This window comes from Lethenteron reissneri, chromosome 12, assembly GCF_015708825.2.
Source record: "Lethenteron reissneri isolate LAM-NWPU_2019-01 chromosome 12, ASM1570882v1, whole genome shotgun sequence".
Taxonomy (NCBI): domain Eukaryota; kingdom Metazoa; phylum Chordata; class Hyperoartia; order Petromyzontiformes; family Petromyzontidae; genus Lethenteron; species Lethenteron reissneri.
The window spans coordinates 5,339,531-5,366,310 of NC_083790.1; the positions used below are offsets into that span (position 1 = coordinate 5,339,531).

The 26,780-nt window shown below is 44.7% G+C and overlaps 1 protein-coding gene across 2 annotated transcripts; it reads right to left on the reverse strand.

Moving 5' to 3' along the window:
* Positions 1–358: 358 nt before the first annotated feature.
* On the reverse strand, positions 359–26,503 carry MAN1B1 (mannosidase alpha class 1B member 1). 2 transcript variants are annotated; one of them, XM_061550541.1, is made up of 14 exons: positions 26,346–26,503; positions 24,008–24,217; positions 17,865–17,955; positions 16,194–16,300; positions 15,317–15,390; positions 14,277–14,377; positions 13,235–13,423; positions 12,342–12,490; positions 11,174–11,362; positions 10,078–10,268; positions 9,461–9,581; positions 8,910–9,104; positions 7,324–7,455; positions 359–3,932 (listed from the first exon to the last, which is right to left on the reverse strand). In XM_061550541.1, exons 2-14 carry the CDS (start codon positions 24,098–24,100, stop codon positions 3,729–3,731), a joined length of 1,836 nt encoding a protein of 611 aa, XP_061406525.1. In that variant the 5' UTR covers positions 24,101–24,217; positions 26,346–26,503; the 3' UTR covers positions 359–3,728. The 2 variants fall into 2 exon arrangements, with proteins under 2 accessions (XP_061406525.1, XP_061406524.1); XM_061550540.1 differs by having other exon boundaries at positions 26,260–26,503.
* Between the last annotated feature and the right edge of the window lie 277 nt (positions 26,504–26,780).

The following is a 26,780-nucleotide window of genomic DNA, read 5'->3' on the forward strand; positions in this document are numbered from 1 at the left end:
ATATAACCTCCATGGAGTTGAGGCTAGATTCGATAGAAATCTTTTGAAGCCACTACTGGTTAGAAGTACCATTTATCTACATGCATTGTCTCATAGCCTTGTGTGTTGATGTTCTGCACACCTCCAGTTTATTTGCAGAGAAAAACCCCCCAAAATACTCACCACAAATAATTCTTACTCAATTACTAAAATTGGTAAACATCATATTATGGTTTGGAGCAGTAGCAAAGTGGTTCACCACTTCGTTATGAACCCGGCGAACCGAATTCAGTTCCCAGGTCATGTTACTGTATACGCTATGCTGTCCTATCCATGTGTATAAATTATACATTCAGAAATCATATATGTAACAAGGATGAGCAGAACAAAGCACAGACGTCTTTATTCGTGAACGTAACGGTAGTGATCACACCTGTAAACACACACCGCTACACCACCCCTTCACCTGTGCACACTTTTATCAATGGATGCCCACATTAGGTAATGTGAATTCAGTTGGACATGAGTTGCAGGAAACCTGACACCCGCAGGAACCGGCAATTCGATGAAGTCTTACGTTAGTTTACTTGACAGGTAAATTCATTATACAAGTTCAGACGATCCCCCCAAAAATTCAAATCTAAGGTAGAGCAAAAGCAATTACATGAACATCATACCCAGCCACATTAGAATGAATTGCACACCTTTATATACAGCATTAATTTACAGATCACTTTTATCACTGCACCTGTGAGCTTAGAAAAATAAAATCAACATATAATGCTCTCTTTGAACTCCTCTTATTCTTTTAAACCATCTGGCACAGACTCAATTATATAAGTTGGCATTTTGCAGCCGTGTGATTATAAATGTAATCAAGTATAGTATATACAGTGTATGTTACTTGTGAAACACGATGTGCTGTCGGTTCTGGACATCAAAACCATATTAAATGACAACCTCTTGAGCTCAAAATGATGCACCCACTTAACATTTCTGGATAATTGCTCCCGTCCCCTGCACGGAAGTTCGCCATTGTTAATTTGCTCATTGGTTTGTGTCGCTAAGTGTTAACCAATCCATTATTTTAAGATACCTAGATTGTAGAGAGGCAAGGGGTTATTTTAGGTTTGTATTGGGCTGGGGTGGGCAACCTGCGGCTTCGGTGCCGCGTGGGGCCTCTTTAAGGACCCTCTCGTATACACAAGCATTGCCGGCTCTTGAGATATTGAGAACATTTTAACGAATTTGAAAGAAAAAAATATCTCTTCTTGTTGTGTTGGTTGTGGACCCCTGGTATAGGGTTAAAAAAACTAATTTCTGAATGTTCAGGAAAGATCGCTGTAAAGCATTGCCTTGGCACATCATGCAAGATGTATGCATTACGCTTCCTACAGGTTATTATTGGTTGCACGCAATTAAGGGTTTAAGACCACGCTGGCTATAATTAAGCGTGGCTCAAATGTGCGCAGAAAAATCATTGCGTCTGAAATTTAACGCCAGAACTCTCGTTGCTCGGCTGCAAAGCTGCCAGTTACAAATTCGGCACAACATCGCACCTCGTCACCGCCAATGCAAAGCTGTCACAGGGCTAGATTTGAAGCTTTCGTGACTGCAAGGATTCATATTCTTAGGTTTTTTTTACCTACGTGACTTTACCGAAAAAACCTAAGAATGTCACAGGGCTACCACAATAAAAAAAAAGGCGACTCGTGACAACAAAAGACACATTTCCGTAACATTTCACGCGGTGCTGCGAAATTCGTCGCTGCAGGTATTACCTTGGCTGATATTACATTTGGGAACACGCAAACAGAATGGCAATCGAGTTGAGATATCGATCTCAATTGCTTCCATTGTACAGTGCCCCTACCCCTGCAGCATGCACAAAAATGACCGGAAAATATTTACACCCAAACACATAGTGTTCATATATGCCTGGTCAACTTTCGGAAAGTTTTGCCATTGCACAATGCCTCCCTCGGGTTCTCTTGTTACCAACGCGTTCAGTTTGAACTCGGCAGAGTGTAACAGGCATGGGCCACGGTGGTTTCTCTTTGCAGGCTGCATGAACGATTGCATCTGGCAATTATGAGCACTGTAATACAAGCCCAATGGGAAGTGATCAAAACTTTGGCTGAAAGGTGCTGGGCAGGCTTGGGCGAGGAAAAAAAACCCAAGCTGGATCAATTCTTGCCCGAATGGATTTTCTCATAATTTACAGAAAGTGTTGGATTTGAAAGTCCAGTGCCCATGTGCAATCACAGAACATAGGCGTTTTTTTTGCCCATAAAAAAAATTAAGTTAAGTAAACAGAAATAAACTGGCCAACAATCACTCCCAAAATTAACCAGACACCTTGACATTAACATTAAAAGGATTTCAGTAACAATTTTGATTAATTGTCAATAAAAAATATTCATGTACCGTAAGCTAACATCATGACTCCATTCCACCCACATGGAGTAACCGGTTCAGGGTTAATAGAGCACTCCGGCATGCTAATGTACCCATATGTATACATCTATGAAAGTGGTGAGGAGTCACTGTTTGAAGACATGTGGCTATTGTATGCTTGGCCCCTTTGTCAATCCACTGCTGGATGATGGTCCCCCTGTGTTGTCAAGAGTAGTGGGGGCTGTTTGACCATACCTCACCACGATTATCAGTGTGGTTTGGTGAAGGCAGGGATCATATCTGTGGGAGCATAGAAGTACAGCACAATAATCGATTTTGCTGTGCTGCCCACTGTGTAGCCTGGCAGCCCTACGAAAACTTGTTAGTGCATGGTGTTCACCTATCCAAATAATATCCGGGCTCAAACTTGCTTAGCTTCTAAGATCGGATGAGAATGGGCACATTCCAGGTGAGAACGTTGACACGGCAAGGGGTGAAGCGGTAACACAGTGGTTTACGCATTACTGTATGAACCTGATGATTTGAGTCAGATTCCTGGCCACAGCTATAACATCAGTAGCGAGTGAGATATGAACAGGTCCTGGGCACCCTCCCCATCACTTGACTAACCAGCACGGCGAGGTTATGTTAAACAACGCCCATGATCAACATGCCTCTAGCAGCCCTTTGTGCAGTAGTATATTTACAAATGGCTGTAAATTATGGACCATCTGAAAAACCAACATGGTTTAATATTCACAAACTGGAACAAATAAGTGCCTTACAGGTACGATGTACACTCCGAAATCAAGCGAAACGGGCAATGAATAACATTCTCACCATAAATTAAAGAAGCTAACACTTTCGTTCGTGTGTTATTACATTCACAGTACTGGAGATGATTAGCATTAATTTACATTAGCCCCTCTGTGACAAAATAACAATTACACCAAAGCTGTGGTTATTTCCCTCTTCTAATGGAGCATATTATTTTTATCATTACATTTAGGAATTAACACTCTTTAGGCAAAACATTAGATTCTACTGTTAAATCAGCACCCCAGCTTAAATGGATAAAATTGGAGCAATATTTGTGATATGGCTACACAATACATTCCAAATCGAGAATCCTCAATGCACCACAGCATTCACCAGTGCTCCATCCACTCAATACAAGACACGGGGATTCTTAAAGCCCGATGACAACGACATTTAAGCCATTGGTGCCACAAATGGTCACCACAGAGTGGATGGTTGGGTGGGTCGGGTGTGCGGGCAGATTGGTGGAGACTGTGTCCTAGTAGGACCTGGCCCCACCGGCCCACTGGAGGAGCCATCCCCACTGCCCCACCTCAGCCCTCCGTGCGGATGGGGAAGGCGTGCGCCTCGGTGTTGAACACATGCTTGTCGGGCGAGAGCAGCGCTTTGTTGTCGGAGAAGAGCAGGAAGAAGTACTTGAGCGTCTCTCCAAGGAAGAAGCTTTCCATCTTGTCGCGGGGCTCCGGGTTGGAGGGGCTCCGCACGTTGTTTATGGAGGAGTAGCCACCCGTGGCCACCTGGAAACGTGAAACACACCGGCGGCCCTCGTTTATACATTTGGGGTGGAAGCAAGCACTTTGTAAATGTGAGGCATCTTAAACAAAATAATCCTCCAGTGAATTTCGATTTAAAGCTTTCGTGACTGCAGGGATTCATCTTCTTGGTTCTTTCGGTAAAGTCACGTAGAAGGGAAATAATCAAATAATAAAAATAAACCAATTAAATAATTCTCACGACGTTTCGGCCACAACGCAAGCAGCTGTCCTCAGGTGAAGAACAGGTCTGTCGGAAAGACAGCGTCTGAATGTTCTTCACCTGAGGACGGCTGCTTGCGTTGTGGCCGAAACGTCGTGAGAATTATTTTATTATGTTTTATTTTTATTATTTCCCTTCTACGTGACTTTACGGAAAGAACCAAGAAGAAGAAAAAATCCTCCACTGATTTGGCTGGGTGGCTCAGGATGCAAGAGCAGTGAGCCGGCACTGCTGAGACCCTGACTGCAATTTGGGTTTAACCCACTCGTCAATAAACTGGGCTCTCAAGTGTAGCACATTGATGGTCAGAGTTCAGTCAACGATGACTGCACATTTAATTGTTTTTCACTTCGTTTGCCAAAATCTCAGTTCTGAGAATCAGAAAATAATTGGTTTGACTGCTACGTATCAAACATCTCTCCATTTAAAAGGGAGCACCCTCGTGTGGATATCTGAAAAAGTAGTTTTGTGACCTGGATTCCATTCCCCAACACAGTGTGATGCACTGCTCCAACAGAGTTCCAAATGAATGCTTAGTTTCAGGACGTGATGCTGATGGCATGAATTTAATACATTTTAAACAAAAAAACCCGTTTAAAAAATTGTCCTCCAATTAGCAACATGGGAAATATTCTTTCGGGATTTCTTTTAATACTCATCAGGATTAATGTCCATGTTGAAAACAGAAAAATCCCAGCTCAGCACATCGTTCCTAGTCCCAGCTTTTACAAAAATACAAACTTTCCACATTGCTACAAGTTGCATTTGTATTCAATGCATTAAGCAACTGTGGCCTACATACACAGTTATGCCAACGTCCACATTCATTAATGAATGGAGCATGGCTTATTTACACCAGCTTTTATTGAATGTATCAGTTTACATACACCGTGTACACTGTATCAACAGTGGTTAATCGACAGTCCCCCCAATGACTATCCCACTCGCCCAGCCTCCTTGGCGATACCAACACACGTGTAATTAGTGTTTGGAAGTGATAGAAGTCTGGCGTAACAGTGACGACAATCTGCGTGGCAACATGACAACACAATTAGAGCTTGCCGTGCTGCGGCACTCGTGCACTGCCGCAGTGACTCAGAAGCAAACAGGCATGGTGACTGGTACGAGAGGAAACGTGCATTTAGAGAATTTGGCACGCCACTTCAATGAGCTGTCATTTGGGCCAGATCGCTTCTGAAAAAAAGCTATATCGCTCAGTGGGCCGTAACTGGTAAAATAAAAAGTTTAGTTTGTAGTTTAGATTGAGGTAAGCAAGTAATGGGAGATTTTTACGAGAGGCGGTAAGTGACCGGTCTCTGACGTTATCTGCTCTGGCAAGTTCTCCAAACGTGGGTTCGCTGTCACCCCACTCCCACACTCCCCCACCACCCCTTCTCCCCACCAACCCCTGACCCCCATCTTAACCTTTCCCACATTTGTGTGCGCTGGGGCCCGTCGAGTAAAGCGGCTGTTGACTCTCGGCGCTCTCGGGCCTGCCCCAGCCTGTCCCCTCGCCCCCCACAAAACACGTGCACTCGCGTCCGCGTAGCCGACCGACCTTGATGTGCGCCGCAATAGCGGGTTAAAGAGCAACTTCTCATCCACTCCTTGCGGCTCTCAGCTGCTAAACATTAATATGATTTCACCGTTGTCTTGCAAGAGCCACCGTTAAAAACCATTTCAAGCAATCGTATCTCTACCCGCAGTGCTGCCTGCTTGCTGGCAGGTTGTTTTTAACCTCACAGCACTCGTAAAATGATGTTACCGTGTGAGTCAAGCAGCCAACGAACCTCTTGCAACATCCTTTGTTATGTATAAGTGTGGTGCTGTAAGTCAATGTTCCATCATGCTATGCTGGCATGGTTTGCATTGCTTACTTAATGAGTGTAAATCTGAATCAATATTTTTTTATGATTGCTGAGCTGGTATTCTTGGGTCTTTCGGTAAAGTCACATAGATAGGTTCAAAGAAAATACAAATAAACATTATTTGAACCTATCTACGTGACTTTACCGAAAGACCCAAAAATATAAATAGCTACAGTCACTAAATCTCAAAGTTCTGAGCTGGTATTAGCATTAGTGAGAGTTGCAATTATTTTTTGGCTTAAGGCAAATATAATGATTTCTTTATTAACTCCAGTTATCTCGCCGAGTCTCAAGACACATTTTAGGTGAGTCCTGCTTTGGGATGCTTGGCCAACTATAAGCAGGGTTCGTGTGAGAGGAAAACAGAGTGCCTGGAGAAACCCCACATATGATGGAAAAGCAGCTCTCAAGCTCCATCGAGTAGCTTGGCAACCTACAAGTTGCACTGCCTCTTTGGGACCTCAGAAAAAAGTGCATCAACAGAGACTGATGACAGTTAGCAATGATTAGTGAAAGTGTACCACCAAGATGATTCGGATTTTTGTTTTCAAATTGAAGAGGCAAGTAAAGAATGCTAACGTTGACTCTGATCGAGTTAAGTATGATACAAAATTAACGAAAAATTACAATTTGCAATAAAACACAACTGGAATTTACACACCATGTATAACTGCATCTCTAGATGCTGAAGAAAAGTTGGTATATTTATTATATAGAGAGGCAGCCGCTCATCGGCAGAGAAAAAAAAAGAAAGGTCTTAAGCCTAGACTTGCGCACGGACAGGGAGTGATCGCCACAGATGGTTGGGGGAAAGGAGTTCCAGGCTATGCGAGCAGCAGCAGAGAAGAAGCGACCTCCCACCGAGTGAAGGTTGAACGGAGGCCTCGATAGAAAGTTTCGTTTACTGGAGCAGCGAGTCCATGGATGGCAGTAGAGTAAACTTAACTATTTTTTATTTTACCAGGTAAAGCCCACTGAGCTATATAGTTATTTTTCAGAATCAACCTGACCACAAATGATAGCGCAATGAAGTGGCTCATCATGTGGACATTTATACTAGCCAAATACTATAAACGCATGTTTCTGCAAACTCCAAATATACAGACGTCAGGGTCGGGATCGAACCCACGACCTCCTGTATACCAAGCAAGGTAGTTAACATCTCGCCACCGTGGCACCCCTCATGTAAGACGTGAGGATAAGGATGGAATATGACTGCTAATACGCTGTTTGTAGTGTGCACTCATTGAGGACTGTGTTAATGCCGAGCCATCCGAGTACGCACCCGTGTGTATCTCTGGAAGCTCTGGAAGATCTCCCATCCCCAGTCCTGGTACTTGACTTTGTCGGTGAAGCGATGGAGGTAGAAGAGGCTCTCCACCGTCTCGGGTCTCAGCAGGTTGTGCCTATCAGCAGGCTGTAAGCACACAACATCCACCATGGTGCTTGTACCAGGCTAGGTGCAGTTTGATGCCAAATGAAGTGGCAAAGGCTCACTGGCAGGAAGGAGGTCAAGACGCACAAAACTTGTGTGTGTGCACTCCCATGCATATAACCTGAACAAACTGTTAGGCCATGCTGTTAGCCTGCACCTACTTAGGCCTGCGTGGCACACAAGGAAGAGCTGTGTACAGCACTACGCTAGACCGGCATTGTCTTCAGGGTAATAATAAGGGTTACACACTGCACCACATACTAATTTAAAGCCGAGTTAACCTAGAGGAGGCCAAGGACTGGTTAAGTTATCACTGCGATGACGTTAGCCATGGGTGGGAACTGAACTTTGGTCTCCAAGTTCGTAGCAGAGTGCGCGATCCACTACGCACCCCCGCTCTTCATCCTTACACGTGCTCACATGCGCACACACACGACAGCATGCTACGCATAACTCACTCTTGACAGGAAGGGTTATAAGGTGCACATCTGTGTTTATTTTAAGCTTTAAGAGCTTGGATTGTATACTCATGTCCTGCAGGGAATGTGACTCGTACGGCCGGTTACAGCATGCGTTGAGAGAATTTTCCCTCCTCTTGCTGTGAACATTATCTGTGAGTGCTGAGCATTATGAAGTGTTTGTCAGAGACCATTAGTGATGGTTCTGAATGAGTGCTGTGTGCCTTCATAGCATACGACGGTGCTGTGACTTTGCCGACAAGATCGGCGCAGCACTCCCACTCACGTGAGACTCTGCAGATCATGGAATTTATCCCGAATCATTACTTTTAGGTTGAAGTTTATTTTTGGCAGAATGGTGATAACTTCCCACAGTTTCACTCATTTCTCTTTCGCCTGATTAAAAGTATAAAAAATATACACGTGAGTTTTATGGATATTCTCTCAATGCAGTTGTACTTTGCTTATCGGAAGGAGCAATTCCAACACAAGAGATGATTGATGGGATGGTGTGCAAGCTTATGCATGTGTGTGCATTCAGGAGCAAACATGCATGCATGAAACTGAATGTGTGGGTGTGTGGGTGTGTGTGAATGTGCATTTGCATGTGTGAGTACGTAAATAGGTTTATGCACGCGTATAAGCGTGTTGCTCATGCCTGTGTGCGTAAGTATCTTGCACGAGCGTGCGTACGAGTATACGTGCATGTCTATGCGTACATGTGTGTGAATCTCCCAGGAGCATTTATATTCCTGTGTGGCTATGACTGTATGTCTATGAAAACAAGTGTTAAAATGTGTATGTATGTGTGGAAACAAAGGCGGCCAGGCGTGGTGTTGGGCACCCACCCCCTCGTGTGCCGTGCAGGCTATCATAGGCGCTACTCGCTAACAGCACTTGCATCAACAGTCTGTTCAGGCTACACGGGGATCTTTGTCTTTGTACGTGTGCATATGTGTGAGCACGTTCTCAACGGACCTTGACTTCGATGTCGTGCGTGCTGCCCGCCTGCATGTTGAAGTGGCTGATCTCAGGGCTGAGGCCAGTCTCCATCTGCTGGTACATCTGGTAGCAGGTCTCCAGCAGCTTTTCAGCCAGCTCCATGTGCGAGGGGTCCAGTCCGTGCCGAGCTCCCAGCGCTAGCGTCCCCGGCAGAAAGCAAACCAGGTGGTCCTACGAAAGTGGGAGTAGAGAGGGAGGGGGGATGCTCAAACGAATTCAAAGGTGTCTCATTCAGCCTTCTATACTCTGTTTGGCCCAGTGATGTTGTACATGTACAGCTTTTTTCCACCATTAAGTAAACCTGCTTTTAGCCTCAACCTTCAACCCCGTTTAGCCTCTGTGATCTAACGAGATCAGCGCGGTAGGCTACGTACGGTGTGAAAGAAGTTCAACGTACATACATTATTCAGGAGCATTGGGAGAGATTTTGGTGTAGGCGAACATATGCTCGTTTTTAATACACAGCAGCCTTAGCGGTGGGCGATCAAGGCAGGATAGTGAAGATAAGGGAGGCGCGATGCACTCACCATTTTCGGTTTGAGAGCCCCACTGATGAGCTCCCCAATGAACGTCAGGTGGTTGGGCTGCGACGTCCCCAGCAGGTGCTTCTGCATCCCGCTCATAGCCTCCAAGTAGCTGTTAAGTAAGCTGCACCAAGGAAACACAGCACACAGCGGTGCATGCGCACAAACTCATCAAGACCCAGTGAAGGAAGCAAGTTTCAGAATTCCCCTCCATGGGAGCCGTGTTCAGGCTGCCAAAAAAAGGAACAAAAATGTCCGCTCCAAATTCCGGGAAAGTTAAATGTTGTCCGTTTTTTTATGATTGTGGGCTAATAGCCGTTTACAGCCCAATTTACATTGGATTTGCATTAACCGTGTGCCTTGAGTGAAGGCACTCTATAAATATAAATGAATAATCATATTGTTTTAACTCAGATACCCCTCCCCTCCCACCGCCCCATTAACCCAGATAATCACATTATACACCAATTTTACCTTCAGGCTAATGAAACGAGACGGAACAAAACAGACGACACTATACAAAACGCAACCGATTCCCGATTCGAACCACGGCAATTAATCACACCTGCAAGAAACCGTGCCCCGCGGCAAACACCCAGTACGCGCGCGCACACACTCACTGCTTCTCGCGCTTGCCTCCCTGCAGCCACTGCTTGAGCAGGTATTCATAGTAGCTGTCGGCGCGCGCCCCCATCGTGTAGACGCCGGCACGAGAGAACTGCCCCGAGTGCGTGTTGATGAACATGGGCACGAGGCCGTCCAGCTTCCCGCTCAGCCCTAGCACGTGATGAGTCACCGCGTCTGCCGCGCCCTGCACGCCGCCGCATTCCGACGGAGGGCGCTGTCGTTAAGCAGGATACTCACCTTTATCCTATTTTTTCCTGTGACCAAACCAGAGGTCGCAACCGGGTACCCGATACCCGTACCCTACCCGTACCCGGCCGGGTAGGGGTAGGGTACGGGTACGGCCGGGTACGGGTACCCGTTTGTGACCCTGGTGCGGCCGGGTACGGGTAAGGAATCAAAACCCGTTTGCAACCTCTGAACCAAACCGATAAAAAATGTGCCCGATCTCGTCGAACCTCGGCTGATAGCCAAGGGTTGAGCCTGCACATTGCGTAGATAGGCGACCACCGTGCACAACAGGTGTTAAAGGCTGCTGCGGCGCTTTGTTCCCAGCAGGAAGCAGTGCAGCAAATGTCATTGTTGAGTTATACCACGCTACAATGTTTACGCTCTACACCTTCACCAACCCACACTGACCAGCATGAAAAATCATGGTCAAAAAACAACCTGTGACCCACGAGGTGTGTGGGGAAGCGCTCATCCAGCAGGAGATGGACAATACACATGAACATTACCATTCATGGCACTTCATATTAACTTGAAAATAACATATAATGGGTTCTTTCGGGTAAGTCACGTAGATAGAAAATACAATTATTATAAATTATTTTATTTGTATTTTATATCTAGGTGACTTTACCGAAAGAACCAAGAAAATGAATTCCTGCAGTCACGAAAGTTTTAAGTTGAAAATAACAGCCTATTATTAACTACTGCTGCAGGCACTGCTCTGTCACGTGAGCGCCAAATGCAGTCACATAGAGGCCCGGCAACGGTCAACCCTCTCGCACCTCCGAATGGCACGGTTGGCTACGTACGGTGCGAAAGAAGCTAAAACATACGTACGTACATACGTACGAAAACACAAACCTTGTACTTGGGGTCGCCAGTGAGGTGACTGAGCTCACGGAACTCCAGCTGGATACTCGTCACCTCAGCCACGGAGCTGTCGGACGTCCACTTGGGGGGGTGCGCTTGACCCGTCCCCAGGTTCACATCCGAGTAGGGCACCTTGGAGGGCGTGTTGAATGCCGGCATTAGCCGGTTTCCCAGGTCGACCTGCCAAATGGCATGAGGACGATAGGTTTTGAGCAAATAATTCTGATCAGCTTCTATCCCCAATTATGCTATCGGTATCATGTGACGAAGAATCATTTTGGGTCTCTCACAGGGCAGAGCGACCCTCTTGTGTTAGACAAAGGCCCACGGAAGTGGATTCACAGAGCTACCTCTGAGCACGTGACATATGGGACCACAAGAGGGCAGCAATTTCCAACTAGCCCTGCCACTGAAAGTAATGTTCGTTGCATGTTAGGAGGATGATGCACTGACTGCACATTGTTTATTTGGACGTTTATTTTTTGTGTACTTGCTGTATCAGCAGCGGGCGATGGAGCGTTGCGTGTGGTCCTACAATAACGTCCATTCTTGTCTCAAAAGAAATGTACTTCCCTCTCCCAATTATGTGAAAAGGGTGCCTTTGCAAACCTGTTACGATGCAAAAAAAATGTCCACTCAGAATTATGGCAAAAAGTAGTGCACCACCTCATGTCAGAGAACGTCCCCGGAAGGCATCACAGAAACTACTTCTAGTAATTTTACCACAGAGTACGTGTTTTATATTTTTCGCAAAGTTTGTTTGTTGATTGTTAATCAAATTCATTTTTTTTTATTCTCTGAGATTAAATACATTGAAGTAAAAAAGACTCGATGGTATTTTTTACCACCTCTAACATTATTTCTTGTCTGTTATCTCAAGTGCACAACTTTCTTGCTCTATCATTATTGAAAATGTTAAATCAGTAAATAATTTGTATCTAATTTGCATACGCCATAGCTGATGCATTCTCAAGTAATGGAATTATGCATATATTGTGAGCAAAAGAATACATGTTGGTGGCTAAATTGATACGTCACACAAGTCCCACCATCTTCAAATGCAGCTGCATTGAGATGCTACGCGAGTCCTGCTTGTGTTGTAGATCGTCACAGGCCTAGTACCACAGCCCTGTGAGCCAACCAGCCACCTCGAACTCACGGCCTTGTCGAGGAAGAGTTTATCTCCCGTGAGGTGGAAGGTGCCCAGCAGTCCCCCCATGATGCGGATCGTCGACTCAAACAGGTTCACGTCCACGTTCTTGGCGAAGTTCAGCTTGGTGCTCACCCACTGCCGCGCCTCCTCAAACTCTGCCGCACACAACATCGCGCCGAGCGTCAACCCAGCGCCTGGATGGTGCAAATGTACATTGCATGTCATAGGAATGCATCAAAGACAATGATCCCCCTGTTTCGCCATTTGACACGACTGTTGGGGCAAGTGTTGTTAGCGAGCAACGATAAAGGCCAACGGGGCACCTAAGGGGGTGGGGTGGCCAGCACTACGTCCTGCCACTTTTGTCTCCCGAGTGGCCATGTGTACACACCGCAGTAGGCACTCATTTTAGGCCGAGTCGACCTAGGGAAGGCCCAGGTCCGGTTCAGATAACCGTCACTGGAGTTGGTGGCCTTGAGCGGGAATCGAACTCGGGCCGCCAGGTTCGTAGCACAGCGTGCTAACCGCTGCATTACCGCTGACCATAGAAATGCATCACCAACACGTTCGCAAACACATGCAACACGTCCGTGCGATATAAACTATAAGGGCAGTATATTCTTAGGTTTTTACGGTAAAGTCACGTAGGTGACGGTTCCACCTGAAGACGGAAGCTTGTGTTGCCTCCGAAACGTCGTGATTTTTATTTCATTTTACTTTTATTAATAAAAAATGTTTTACCTACGTGACTTTACCTAAAAAACCTAAAAACCTAAAATATGAATCCTTGCAGTCACGAAAGCTTCAAATCTATAAGGGCAGTGCTTGACACTCGTGGTGGCGGTGAAGTAAGCAGGACGAGTGGCAAGCGACCGTCCTGTATGCGTGTCTCCGCCCACCGTTCTCGAGGCCCATGATCCACATGGTGTCGAGCGCGTCCAAGATGGTGAGGCCCAGGCCGAACCACTCGCTGAAGGAGTGCGACAACGGCTTCAGCTCGTCGTGGCCCCATGCAAACTCACGGTAGCCTCGCCACGCGTGCAGGAACGCCTCCACCACCGCCTGCTGGCGCGGGTTCAGGCTGTGGACTGAACATAACCAAAGATTCACGAGACTGGCGAAGGCCTTGGCCACGTAAAAATGTATGCGTGTCGTTTTACTTGTTTACTGCCAAATGCTGGGCATGACGTCGTTTAAATCTGTGTGTAACGTACAGCCCGTGGGTCGGTAACAGTCCACAGTATGGTTAAGACCGCCCTGTGAACTTCAGGGGTATGTGAACGTTCATCTAACAACTCTGCGGGTTTTTTGTTGCTAACAGGCTAGCACGCCCACTTTTGTTCACAAACGTGACATATCCGCAGATGCGTCATCAAGTTCATAAATAGTCTTGTCTGCCAATGAGACATATTTATAAATGCGGCATCAAATTCGTGAAGTTTCCAAGTGACCCTCTCCACCTGTGCAGAGCTAGGAGGTTCCCTAATTTGGTACGAGCTCAAAAAAGCTTGCACACGCCTAGCCTAAACAATATTGGCTAAATTATCAATCGATTCAAATAATTCTTATGCTCGTGATACAAGCATCGAATTGTGCATGTAAGAATCAAATGTTGTTTTGTGCTAAACCGTGCAGCCACCATACTACGCACGACTGAAGTGCAATAAAGCATCGAATCATGAAAAAAATCGTGACCCCAAATACAGACAACTCATAAAATCTTGGAGGGGAGTAACCGCTACTTTTCTACTGCACAATGAATCCGTACGTACACATGCAATTCGTCTTGTTCTGCGAAAAGCCAATTCGTGGGTTTAAAAAAGTGGATAGAGTATTGGTGCCACTATATCTTAATTTCTTTCTGCAACTGAGGCTTTTCATTCAAAAGAAAATTCAGCACAGTCAAAGGTTGAATAGAGTGCCACTCGCTGTCACGCTTACCCTTATTAGGCTCCTGATTGGCGACTGCACCATGCAAATTGGATTCATCCTTCCCGTCAGCGACGATCAATTTTGAAGAATTCACTCCCAAACCATGATCCCTGCAAGGGCAGCACAAGGAAAGTTCTAAACAGTAAGCCGATACAGTACACTTGGCTCGCAGCGTCTGTAGTGTGGGCATGAAGTTGAGCTCAACAATTAGACTCTAGTGACGAATATTCAACTTTCACTTTCAATTATTTGGATGTCAATGTAAAAGTGAATTTTTATAATACATTTCAAATAATAATATAACTTAACCAAGAAAACCACACTAGCTATACCATTTATTAAGAGGGTCCACTCTTGGGAGATTTAAAGCATTTATATGAGGGAGATATCAATTAAATGGGATCAGGAACCCATTTGCAGTACTGCCATCTCCTGGTCAACTCTCAGGTCAGTGAGTGTAGGAGTTTCAGAAATCTACATGATTCACCAACCACACCAATGTCGCCAAATCACTGCATTACATGCGTGGGTCACCACTTAGGAGGTCCGTACACCAATTGTTTAAAAGCAAACAACTGATTTGAAAATAAATGTTCACTTAATTTATGTTAAAAATTTTTTAATGATTATTTCGATTAATATTTTGAAATGTATGGGCCACGTGTGATCTTCTCAGTGGAACGTTGAAAGACATTAAAGATATTAAGGAAAGTAAATGGACTTGGGCAGAAAAAATCGCGACAATAGACGATGGCTGATCGCTGACACCGGTGACGCAATAGCAGCCAAAGTAGAGGACGCGCCCAAAAGCTACGACCACCTCAGAGATGGAGCAATGAGATCAGCTCATGTACAGGAGCAAGATGGATTGTGGCATCGCAGGACTGTCGAGAGATAGCATCGGCGTGGGGAGGCCTTCAGCAAGCAGGTGACAGACCATGCCTCATTGTGATGATCAATGTGCACAATGTGAGATAGCATTTTCACGAGGTTGTAACTAAACAGTTATTACTAGTGTTGGCAGGTGGTGTTAATGACAAGCAATAGACCTGGGTTCCAAGGGCTTGGCAACCTGGCCCTGCTTTTGAACAGGTGGGCCCCTCCGCAAGGGCTTCTTGGGCTTCTGCTCAAATGGACACGGATACAAACACACGCACACAAGTTTGCCACCGTAAAGTCAACGTGCACTTTGCAAAACTAATACCCGTGCACCCCAAAGCGCTGAAATAGCACTGTTATAATTAGAGAGACAGCGGCTGCCTTGAAGGCCATATAAAAACAGCATACCTTTAAAACTTGGCACAGCAATTGTTAATTTTGCGTAGGATTACCTTGGACCACCATTTCAAGTGTGAGCATTCACTGTCCTTATGTAAGCATTGGATTCAGGCTACCAGCACAAAAAGCAACACTTGAACATTTTAGAGACAGCCTTATCATAAGTTAAACAACTTGCTGATGACTTAATGACAAGTGCTCACTGTGCTCTTTATGAACATGGGTTACTGTGATATATGTATGGCCTTTTGTAAATTAATTTATGGATGAATCCTAGTCATGGGGGTTATTTTAATGTATGTAACCAATCTGGTCAGTGCGGGTTCGTGAAGGCAGGGAGCACAGACATAGAAGCCACTGATGTACAATACAACCCCAAGTAGCCCTACAGGCCCCATGACAACCTGTTTGCGCATGGTGGTCACCCATCCAAGCACTAATCCAGGATGAACCCTGCCATGCCTTTAAGATCTGAGGTGATCGGGTGCATTCCAAGTGCCAGGCTGTGTGCTGGTATCAACCTAATTCTGTCATGCAGATCATAGGGACAAACTTCGCTTGAGAATGTGACCGTTTTACCCGACTGACAATTCTCACATGCTGGTCTGCAAAATGAATGGTGAAATTCTCAGAGACTGCAAGATTTACCGGGTTAAGTTCCTGGGCGACCTGGCGTTGCGCATTTCTGTCAGGGTCAGCATCGGGAACGTGTGGCTTCAAAGTGCGAACCTCCAAGACATAGCGATGGGATTCTCCTGCCATGCAGACGTGGAACAAGTCAGCAGCCTCTCACAGCACGAATAAGAAGCCAGGGCAAACTGCGGCAGTGTGCATTTCCGCTCAGAAGCCACACCGAATGACGTCAAACCAAAGTCGCAATCCGTATCGAGTACGGATGAAGGGGTCACTACCATGAGTGAACATTGTGAATTTCGATTTAAAGCTTTCGTGACTGCAGGGATTCATCTTCTTGGTTCTTTAGGTAAAGTCACGTAGAAGGAAAGTAATAAAATAATAAAAATAAAACATAATAAAATAATTCTCACGACGTTTCGGCCACAACGCAAGCAGCCGTCCTCAGGTGAAGACCAGGTCTGTCGGGGAGACAGCATCTGAAGAAACGTCGTGATAATTATTTTATTATGTTTTATTTTTATTATTTTATTACTTCCCTTCAACGTGACTTTACCGAAAGAACCAAGAAAATGAATCCCTGCAGTCACGAAAGCTTTAAATCGAAATTGTGGATTTTGTGAACAGTAACAGCCGCATGGTTGTGAGCTTCCAAGGCATTTATTGTCCAAAATGGTCTCATTGTTAACCGGTTGGGATTGTTTTGCCAGTCTTGGCTCATACACTCAGCGCGCTGGCATGCCTTGTTTGTTTTTAAAGGGTGCAAATCTTGCGGTGCTATTTTTATTTTCAATGCTGGCCCCGGGATTTACGACACGCACAGTGACTTGTTGGGGCCATGGCCAGGATCGCGTTGAACGTTATACCAACTCATGCACAGCCGTGAGCGTACGCGTACTTATTTAAGTTGTCACAACATTAATGTAAATGGATACACTATGTCCCACGTATATGATGTGGTTTTTGGTAATGCGTAAAAATATAGCAAATTCAAATATAAATTGAAAGCTTCACACCCGAAGCTCAAAATGTGAACAGCATGCAGAGCAATACTCAATTATTGTGAGCGGTTACTAAAATCTGTACAGAAACGTCATGTGCCAGACATTTGCCACGGGTTTTGTTAAGAAATAAAATATAAAAAAACACTTTTTTTTAAATACGCTTTAATTAAATGTACTGTCCGAGCTGTCCCTCCTCCTGCCCTCTTCCCCCATCGCCCCTCCCCTCCTTCCACATCCCCCGCCCCTGGGCGTGGCTCCCCGAGGCTTGCCGTGACGTAAGGGACCACGTGTTGATTTACAGGCAACGTGAGTTGAGCGTGGACAATTAGAGCCGTAAAAAAGATTGTTTAAAAATATATATTTAAAATTTGTAATGATAGAATATAGTCTTGTCATCAGTATGACATACCTATACCAAGTTTGCAGTCGATACATTGGGAATACGGTTGAAATTGAGTGACAAGATTTTTTTTGAGGATACAACAGACGGAGTGAGTTAAATAAAAGCGTGTAATAAAAAATAAATATGCGAGGACACGAAATCCCTAGTTTAGCCAAATATTTTAAGAACTGTAAACTATCATTTCTGAACAAGCATAGGCACAAACAAGCTAACAAAAGCGTGGTCAGCTTCCATTTGTAAAGTGGCAAGGGATTTTGTTGTGCATGCAGGCAACTGTACCCTGGAGGTGGTAAGCAGCGAAGGCAGTTCCCAACACAATGAAGAGGAAGAGAAGGATGCTCCGCTGCAGTCGAGATAAGCGCTTCCACCTCTGTAGCAAGAGCACATTTTCACAACAGCAATGTGACACAGACACACAGCACAGTGCTGCACAATCCCTTACCGAGACTCCAGAGTGCACCGTGTGGTGCTTTCAAGGAAAGTGAAAAACACTCGTAAATAATTAAGTGGAGGCAGCATTCGACATTGGAAGAGTACGTGCGACTGCCACCAATGCGGCGGCCTCTCTTCAGAATCCGAAATACATTCTCATTTAATGATTCAAACCTACCCCAGCAGCCATTCAACGATCTGTTGTGATTTGGGGGTGTCTAAATTGAAGAATGAGCTTTTTGACGATTTGTCGTGTGCCCCAAATAGTTGCATGGATCACGTGAACCAATTACATAGAAGATACAATTATTGCCATTTATAGCACTCTGTCATCTCACTTCTGGATGAAGGCATTCCCACACCGTGTTGGTCACGTGGCTTGTTTGACCACACGGGTCAAGAGTGCGTTGGTAAATTAAGCGCCCAAGGACCGGATCAGGTATTACTCATCACTGATGTTAACTATGCCAGGAATCAAACTCAGGACCTCCAGGTTAACAGTGCAGTACGTGACCACTGCGCCACCGCTCCAGCCATATTGGAATAAGAACAATTCACGCACGATCCATGCTTGTAGTCTGCATTTGAAAAAAAAAGTTTACTTTTACACAGGTGACCTTTGTAAAACGGATGTTTAATTTCCATGGGTTCTCACCTAGTAAAGCAATGTCAATAAGTCACTCATTTTAAATTCATGAAGTGATGCAACCTCAGAGGCTTAATATGCGTACAATTACGACACCATTAACGCATGATGGGGACACTCTGTCTGTGGAGTGGCCAAACAGGATATTTCTCCTCCGTCCTCATGTAATTGCAGTGCACAGAATGTGAACACCCAACTCATGGAAGGTAGCTGGATATAATTACTGCCAAACAACAGTTTGTGAAAATCCTTGGGAGTGTATGTTGACGCACAGTCATTTTTGTCCCCGTGACGTGTGGAGAGTATTGTGAATGTGTAACCGCGCTGGCAGCTGAGAGCAAGGGGAGCAGTGAGTGGGTTCACGACCACGGCAGAGGTTAGGAAACATATGGGCGTCTTTGTATCAGCTGCGAAGTAAAGGCAGCGCTGAGTCACTGTGACGTGCGTACTCGGCTTCCTGCTGTTACCCAAACGTGTTGATGAGAACAAAAACATACTATGGAACAGTGTGAACTTGTTTCCTTCTCTTAGGAACAATTGAAATGTGATTTTCGTGTTTATTTTAATAGTACACAGTGATAACGAAAGGCAGGGGAGAAGAGGCAGGCGATTGAACAAGCCGTGCGTGGATGACATCAATTGTGCCGCGCCAAAGACATATCTCCTGTAGAGGCTTTAACACAATCTTGGGGCAAGTGCTGTTCGTGAGCTCCTATTAAGGCAGGAACCGCACACGAGAGGGGTGGTGTGGCCAGAACCATACCTGGCCGCCTTTGTCTCTCCTAATGCTGATATTTATACCACACTAAGTACTAAATTCAGGGATGTATTGACCTAATGGGAAGCTCAAAACCGGTTTAAATATCACTCACCACTTGTGTTAACTGTGGCCAATAATCTGCTCCATACATTTACCAGGCCATGGTTTACATCAGCGGCGAGTGCTTTCTAAACAAGTCCTGGGCTTCCCTCCCTTACCCACTGGGGGAGACAAAGGCAGCCGGGCGAAGAGCTGACCGCACACCACACTTGTGGAGCACCGAGCCAGTCTGGTTAGATGCTCGATCAGCACTGGGGAGACAAACGTGCCCATACCTGGTGCTTGCCACACAAACACGGCTGAGTGCGATAACAGCCTTGCAAAGATAGTTGCCAAGAGCACTTGTCCCCCAGCAGTGTGTTAGAGTTCAACACGGAGTAGCTTTCACGACCAATATCATCCATAATAGAGGTTTTTGGGGGGTTAGATTGCGTTAATATATAAATGTGTCGTTAAACCCGCCACCACCCGACACAGCCATATAGTAAGGGGTTGTCACATGAACAGAACGTGGCCAATTCGTCACTAGTCCAGCACTAGTGTATAGTGTAGTAGTGTATAGTAGTGTAGGGGTATAGTAGTGTATAGTGTAGTGTACTTAAATTTCGATTTAAAGCTTTCGTGACTGCAGGGATTCATCTTCTTGGTTCTTTATTATGTTTTATTTTTATTATGTTATTACTTCCCTTCTACGTGACTTTACCGAAAGAACCAAGAAGATGTAGTGTACTTGTACAGCACACCGGTATGTTGGAGAGCCAAGCCACGACATTTACAATCTGAGTACGACGTTTCGCCAGTAATTACATACTAGTTGTAATGACACATTTATATATTTACGCGCTCTAACTCGATTATAATGTGTTAAAGACGACACGTGCGGGTCTCTATGATGCTACACGCACCACCAATACTCAACCACCAGGGGTCACCCTCTGTGTTTACTGACTGAGTGTGGCCAGCCAATGGAAACGGTGCTCACTGCGTGTCACTCGAGCGAGCAATCCGCACTGTCAGTGGACGAATACAACCGATGGTGTGGGCCGTCCGTATTGGTTGTGGATTTGAAAGGGCGTGGAGATGGTGTGGTGGGAGGTGGTGCGCCGTTAGCAGTCACGGCAATCCGATTGGCTAGCAGGTGGAGTTGTCACTTCGCGATTTCCGTCGGCAGATGGCAGCACCGAGTCAGCATGCCCCGTGCACTGTGACAGACGAGGCAGCACAGGCCGCCAAAGAATTTGAGTCTGTGAATGGGTATCAGAATATTTATTTAGACTAGATAAGCTGCAAAGCTCTTTTTCACAGATGTCCAGGAGGTGTGTCAATTAATGCCGATTATTAAGCTCGTGACAAATGCATTTCATTGTGACAATTTTTTTTTATCATTTCAAGAAAATATATGCAAATTATGAGCAAAGTTTGCATTTAGGGAAAGCGAGCAAACACAACTATGCAAATCAGACAGAAAAAATACAAATATAGAGCAGACAGTAGAAAAACATATGATCAACTGATACACGCTGAGTAATTACATTATTCCAAATGCTATCAGATTTTTGTATAGTATTTGGTTATTGTGGAGGTCGTGGGTTCGAACCAGACCCGGACGCTTACATATTTGTAGTTTGCGTGTCTCTATCCTCGTGGTCGCTTGGATTTTTCTCCGGGTCCTCCGGTTTTCCCCTCCACATTAATAAACGCGCGTTTAGAGTATCTGGTTGCTATACATTTCCACGTGATAAGCCACTTCGTTGAGCGAGAATGTATTACCAGGTCGCTTCTGAAAAAGAGCTACATAGCTCAGTGGGCCTTATAGTTTAGTTTAAATCTAATTTTACAGTGTATCCATATGTAAATTGTAATACATTTTTGCATCGATATTTCTACATCTGATTAAACTGTATCACGATTGTTTTGCTTTTATTCAGGTCTACGATTCCACTTTTGGTCCCATTAGACTTGCTGGGAAAAAAAGTAACATATTTATTTTGCCTGCTATTATAAGATGCAATGATATACAGTACTGTAATATTTATTGATCTAAAGCTCTGAGTCAGACCTCATTTATAAATAATTTAATGACCGTATATGGTACGAATCCAATTCATTTTGAAGTTTCCATACATGTTTTGGAGTCAACTAAATCATGACCTATGATGTCCAATTAACGCCATCATTATTTTAATAACAATGTATGCACAATGATTTACCAAGTGCAATGCAAACCACAATTAATGTATTTTGCCACCATTCTCTGCATATTGTATGTGTTGGGAGTTCTTTCGCACGTACGTAGCCAACCGTGCTAATTGATTAAACACAAAAAGCAGTTCTAAAGAAATTAGTTTTCAATCTAGAAAATTAAGGCCAGAATAATGAATTGATAAGCTGCAACCACATTGATTAAGTCATTCAGCTAGTTTCAAAGTTAATTTTGTTGAACCAGGATAGAACTCAAGAGACAAAGGTAGTCTCAGTTGCAAGAATGACACTGGGTCATCAAAAAACAAAGTCTAGCATTGAAGCAAATAGAAAATCAAAACAAAAAGTGTATTACACTGAGATATAGGAAATATTGCACGCACAAAAAAAATCTGTTTTAAATAATACATTCCCTGTTGGCTTGGGCAGATTATTGTTTCAACTGATCAGAGTACAATTCCAAAAATTAAGTTACAGAAACATTAAAGAGGTATAGGGTGACTATTATACTAACATGTTAACAGACAAGTATAAATGTAAACTGCAAGTTATCGTAAATATTCAAGATATTAGCATCAAATTGTAATCTAGATGGGACAGTAACCAATGACATATTTGAATCAACGGAATTCAAGGTGTTTTTAACAGAGAATGAGTGATAATCATGACTTTTTTCTCCTTGGAGTGTTTAAGATTGAGGATTTTGGACCTGTATAAACACTTTGGAAAAGGAACGAGTTAAGTGTGTATACATTAAAGATTAACTTGGCCCAGTGAATCTCCCTCTCAGTTGATCCAAAGTGGTTTTCGAGGTTGATTTGTATATGATGTCAACAGTCTCGGAGAGGCAGACGTAGCAGCTGTCGTATGTTTCCACGTAGAAGAGGAATAACAAGATTCGTTTCTCTTCAAATGTTTGATGAGGTATGAAGTTGACATAAGAATTGAGCCAGATGTAAAGGTACTTGTGTATGAGGAAACATTTAAAATTGTTGCACTGCAGAGAGTGGGTTATGGACAAGGTTCAATCAACCCAAGTTGCAGTACAGAAATAAAAAAAAGGTTGTCTCGTGTAACACATCAACTGGGCTGTCCATGGATGAACCTAACAAAAGAATAGCGTATTTCACATATAGCATGTAAACCTTAGTCACTAAATGCAAATATGCACGATAAAGCATAAAAAAATACAAACAGGTGATCAGATGGCTGAGCTGGCATCAGATAACTTGGTGTCAAATTCAGGCAAGACATTGTGATTTAACACCAGGCTTTCAAGTACAGTGAGTTATGTTCTTAGCCTGGTAACCAATGACGACACCAAAAAAAACAAACCTATCACATTACATTTGGTTCTGCAATTAAATCTGCAAATTTCCAGCTCTGAAATGAATACAAATAAGTTTAACTGTAAAAAAAGGATGCTTGATGGAATCTTAGAAGTGGTTCTGGTATCCACTTCCACGAGTATAACGTAAAGGTCTGCACCACCCCACGAGAGTTCCGCATCGGTACTGTCTCTAGACATGATATCGATAGGGGTAATGAGGATAAATAAGTGGGGCAAGATTTGAAAAAAAACTAATATTATTCAATACAGATTCCACTGCAAGTTAAATCATGTAGAATTTTTAATTTACATTGGGATCCACGTGTAGCTTGCGTGGAAATTACATTTACTTAATTATCTTAATTAACCGCAGCTTGCCAAACACCAGCCATTGCAGCCCAATATTAACCTAATTTTTTTCCTTTACAATCTCCCAATTGTATATGCAGATTTATCCATTACACATCACAGCAGCTGATGACTGGTAAAAAGGCAAAACTGGACAGTGATGAGTTATAAGGACTGAAATTTGGAAAGCCATACTTTACATCACATTGCAACTCAATGTTCCGTTGGCATACAGGTGTATGTGGATCGTTACATCTGAGGTGGACCATTATGCAAAGCCTGGATGCAAATCCACTGCCAAATGAGGGACTATCTATGCCGTGTGGATTCTGGGGGTTATATGACCACACTTCATGCTGATCAATGCAGGTCGAAGGCAGGGTGAAAATAAATTGGAGCATTTTAGTTCAAAATGGTTTTGCTGCACCGCCCTGTGCTGCCCAACACATAACACTGCAGCCCTATGCCAACCTATTTGTGCACAGTGATTACCAAGCACTATCCAGGCTCCAAACCTGCTTAGGTTCCAAGATGCGATTAGATTGGGCACATTCAAGGTATTTAGTCGTAAGCAAGCACCACCTTGTTTCAGTGCACCTTTAATGCCACGATGGACACGAGAGGACCCATGGGCCTGGGCTTACCCGCCAGCATGACTGACTGCGAGGCGCCTTGGCGTTGCTGTAGCCACCATCCAAAGTGACGGATATGAAGTCTCGCCGCTGTGGGTTGTACATGGCTGTGGTGCTCTGCTCTGCGAGTGCGCTGCTACGGGAGCCCGGCACTCATCTCCGCTGCGGGGATTTCTTCTTTCACCATCGGTCGCTGTTCACACCGGCGGATTCCCATTCACCCTAAAGCGGGGGGGAGAAAGGCAACGTTGCAGTGGTGAATCCAGTCCAGATGTTCCCATGTGTTTTTGCCCATTTGACATGCACATGGATAAGATATGTTTAGGTCTACCTTGAAAATAAAGACATAGAAAGACTCAATGGGCTTCCACACGCATTAAGTAATGATTCTGGCCTGAATTTTGACTTTTCATGAGCTGTAGTAGCTGCCTTCGCTGGAGCGATCGTTTGTGGCCAGGTCGCTTCTGAAAAAGAATACCTCAGTGGGCTTTGCCTGGTAGGAAGGGGGTGGTCTAATTTCATTTGTATGTGTTTGGGTGATTTTTTTTTAACCTTTCTTGTACTTTGCACGACTATTATGTTTTTTCTACTGTTTGTTGTTGTAGAGTTCTTACCCGCCCCTACTGGACATCTGCGAAAAAGAGATTCTAGATTTTAAGCTTTCGTGACTGCAAGGATTCATATTCTTAGGTTTTTTTCGGTAAAGTCACGTAGGTAAAAAATTTTAAATTTAAATTAATTAAAGTAAAATAAAAATAAAATAAAAATCACGACGTTTCGGAGGCAACACAAGCTTCCGTCTTCAGGTGGGACCGTCACAGCACGATAGCTGTATCAAGTAAGATAAATTCCAAGAACACAGTCCTTGTATATATACTGGTTGAGGGTGGGAAGAGCCAAGGTAGGCCCTGGATATTATTATTGTGAGGTTCGGTGCAGCTGAAGCACGCTGTTAGGAATGAGCCTTTGTTGTGTAGACTGGTTGAACTCGGAGGTTCCAAGAGTTGTTAAGGTGCGGCTGATGTAAAGGTGCGTGTAAATGGGACTGGAAAAAACTAAGAATATGAAAAAGAGATTCACAGCTCATCGGATTCCTCCCCTATAAATATTCTGATTCTGATAACATCTCTACTTCCAAAGTGCTCTCAGTGCGTGCCTCTGTACCAACAGAAGCTTGTGCAATGGAAAAAGCGACATTACAAAAATGTATACGACAGAGCAGGTGTGTGTGGCATGAATAGGTATCCAATGCCATGTGCCACGTAGTACAGATAACACGACGCCCAGTTAAAACAAATTTGACAGCTACACCGTAGTTTCATTGTATGCAGCACTAATGACTCGTCGTGTTATTATTCGTGCTATCTGTCCACCGACAGGTCCTCTGGCTCAAGTTCCTATCATTCGATATGATTTCATGTCATCTTTTAGACTCGGAAAATCACAGTTCACTATATACCAATCGCTAGGTACAGTTAGTTAAGCTCGCTTTCCCTTGCTTTATTTTACACTGGTGATCCCACAACTGCATACATGGATTAACAAGTAAAAATAACACAATATAGTGCAAATAACAGCTTTGTCCAAATTCATTGAATCAAAAGCCACACGAAGACAACCCCCCCCCCCCCTAGAAAACAATCTTATCTAATGCTGCAGTATAACGCGTTATTGATTAGGAAATACAATCATCTTCATGCCACGATCAGGAGCTACATCATCGTGCAGTCGTGCCGTCATTTCTTTGATTCACAACCCGTCCGTGACTTATAATGTCTATTTTCTTATCCTCTTCGATCTCCTGTGGAACATGGGGGGCACAGATCGATAAGTTCACGCAATAACCAATAAGCATGCCCCCCCCCCCCGCTTGAATTCGATTCCCAAGTCCAGGTTTAAACATCGAATGACATCTGAACTGATAAGCATGGTAAAGTATGAACGGCTGATGAGTTACCATCATTACCACCAGTACAACCTTATCACAAGCATGCCGAGAAATTAGACATGTTACACCGCGTTTATCATCATCGACACGATCCCATTAAATTACCGTGATCCGGCATCTCCAACTACATTACACGATCGTCATTATCACGATATCACATCACCAATAGCCGAGACAATCGATACCATAGTATCCCTACATGAGATAACTAAAGGCGATACATTACCCATCACCGCATATCGTTATCACTGCAGGTCGCTTCTGATTTGGTGGTCACTTTAAACCCAAACACACCAACAAACGCCCGCACACTCACCCGATGGCAAATGCAGCAGCAGCAACAACAACAACAAGAAACGACTGACAGCCCAATTAACTACTAATTGATCCGCCCTATCTCACCGATCGGTGATTTAATTGATTGCGCCGCGTCGTGGCGGCGATCCGAGCTGATCGCGCTGAGCGGCGGTGGTTTGGCAGCGCGCACGCCGCAGGGAGACGTCCGCCCCGGGTCACTCCGGGTGACTTGAAGCCACGAGAGGGAGCGGCCATCTTACGTAGGGAACTCAGCCACGCCCATCAAACCCCCCACCAACCTCCCCATATCCCCACCCACCAACCCCCCCTCATCACCCCCCCCCCACACCCCAACCAACCCCCCCTTCCACCAACTCCCCCCACATCCACACTCACCAACCCCCCCCACCAACCCCCCCACACCCCCCACATCCCCACCCACCAACTCCCCCCACCAACCCCCCCACCAAACCCCCACACCACCAACCCCACCGACACTCACCAACCCTCCCCCACATCCCCACCCAGCCACCCCCCAAC

Coding starts and splice junctions, on each gene's coding strand:
- MAN1B1 (XM_061550541.1), bottom strand. CDS start 24,100: ATGTACAACCCACAGCGGCGAGACTTCATATCCGTCACTTTGGATGGT. Junction 14,378..15,316: donor GCCAAGCCCTTGGAACCCAG/GTCTATTGCTTG, acceptor CTGCCCTTGCAG/GGATCATGGTTTGGGAGTGA. Junction 7,456..8,909: donor CGCACGACATCGAAGTCAAG/GTCCGTTGAGAA, acceptor GTGTGCTTACAG/CCTGCTGATAGGCACAACCT.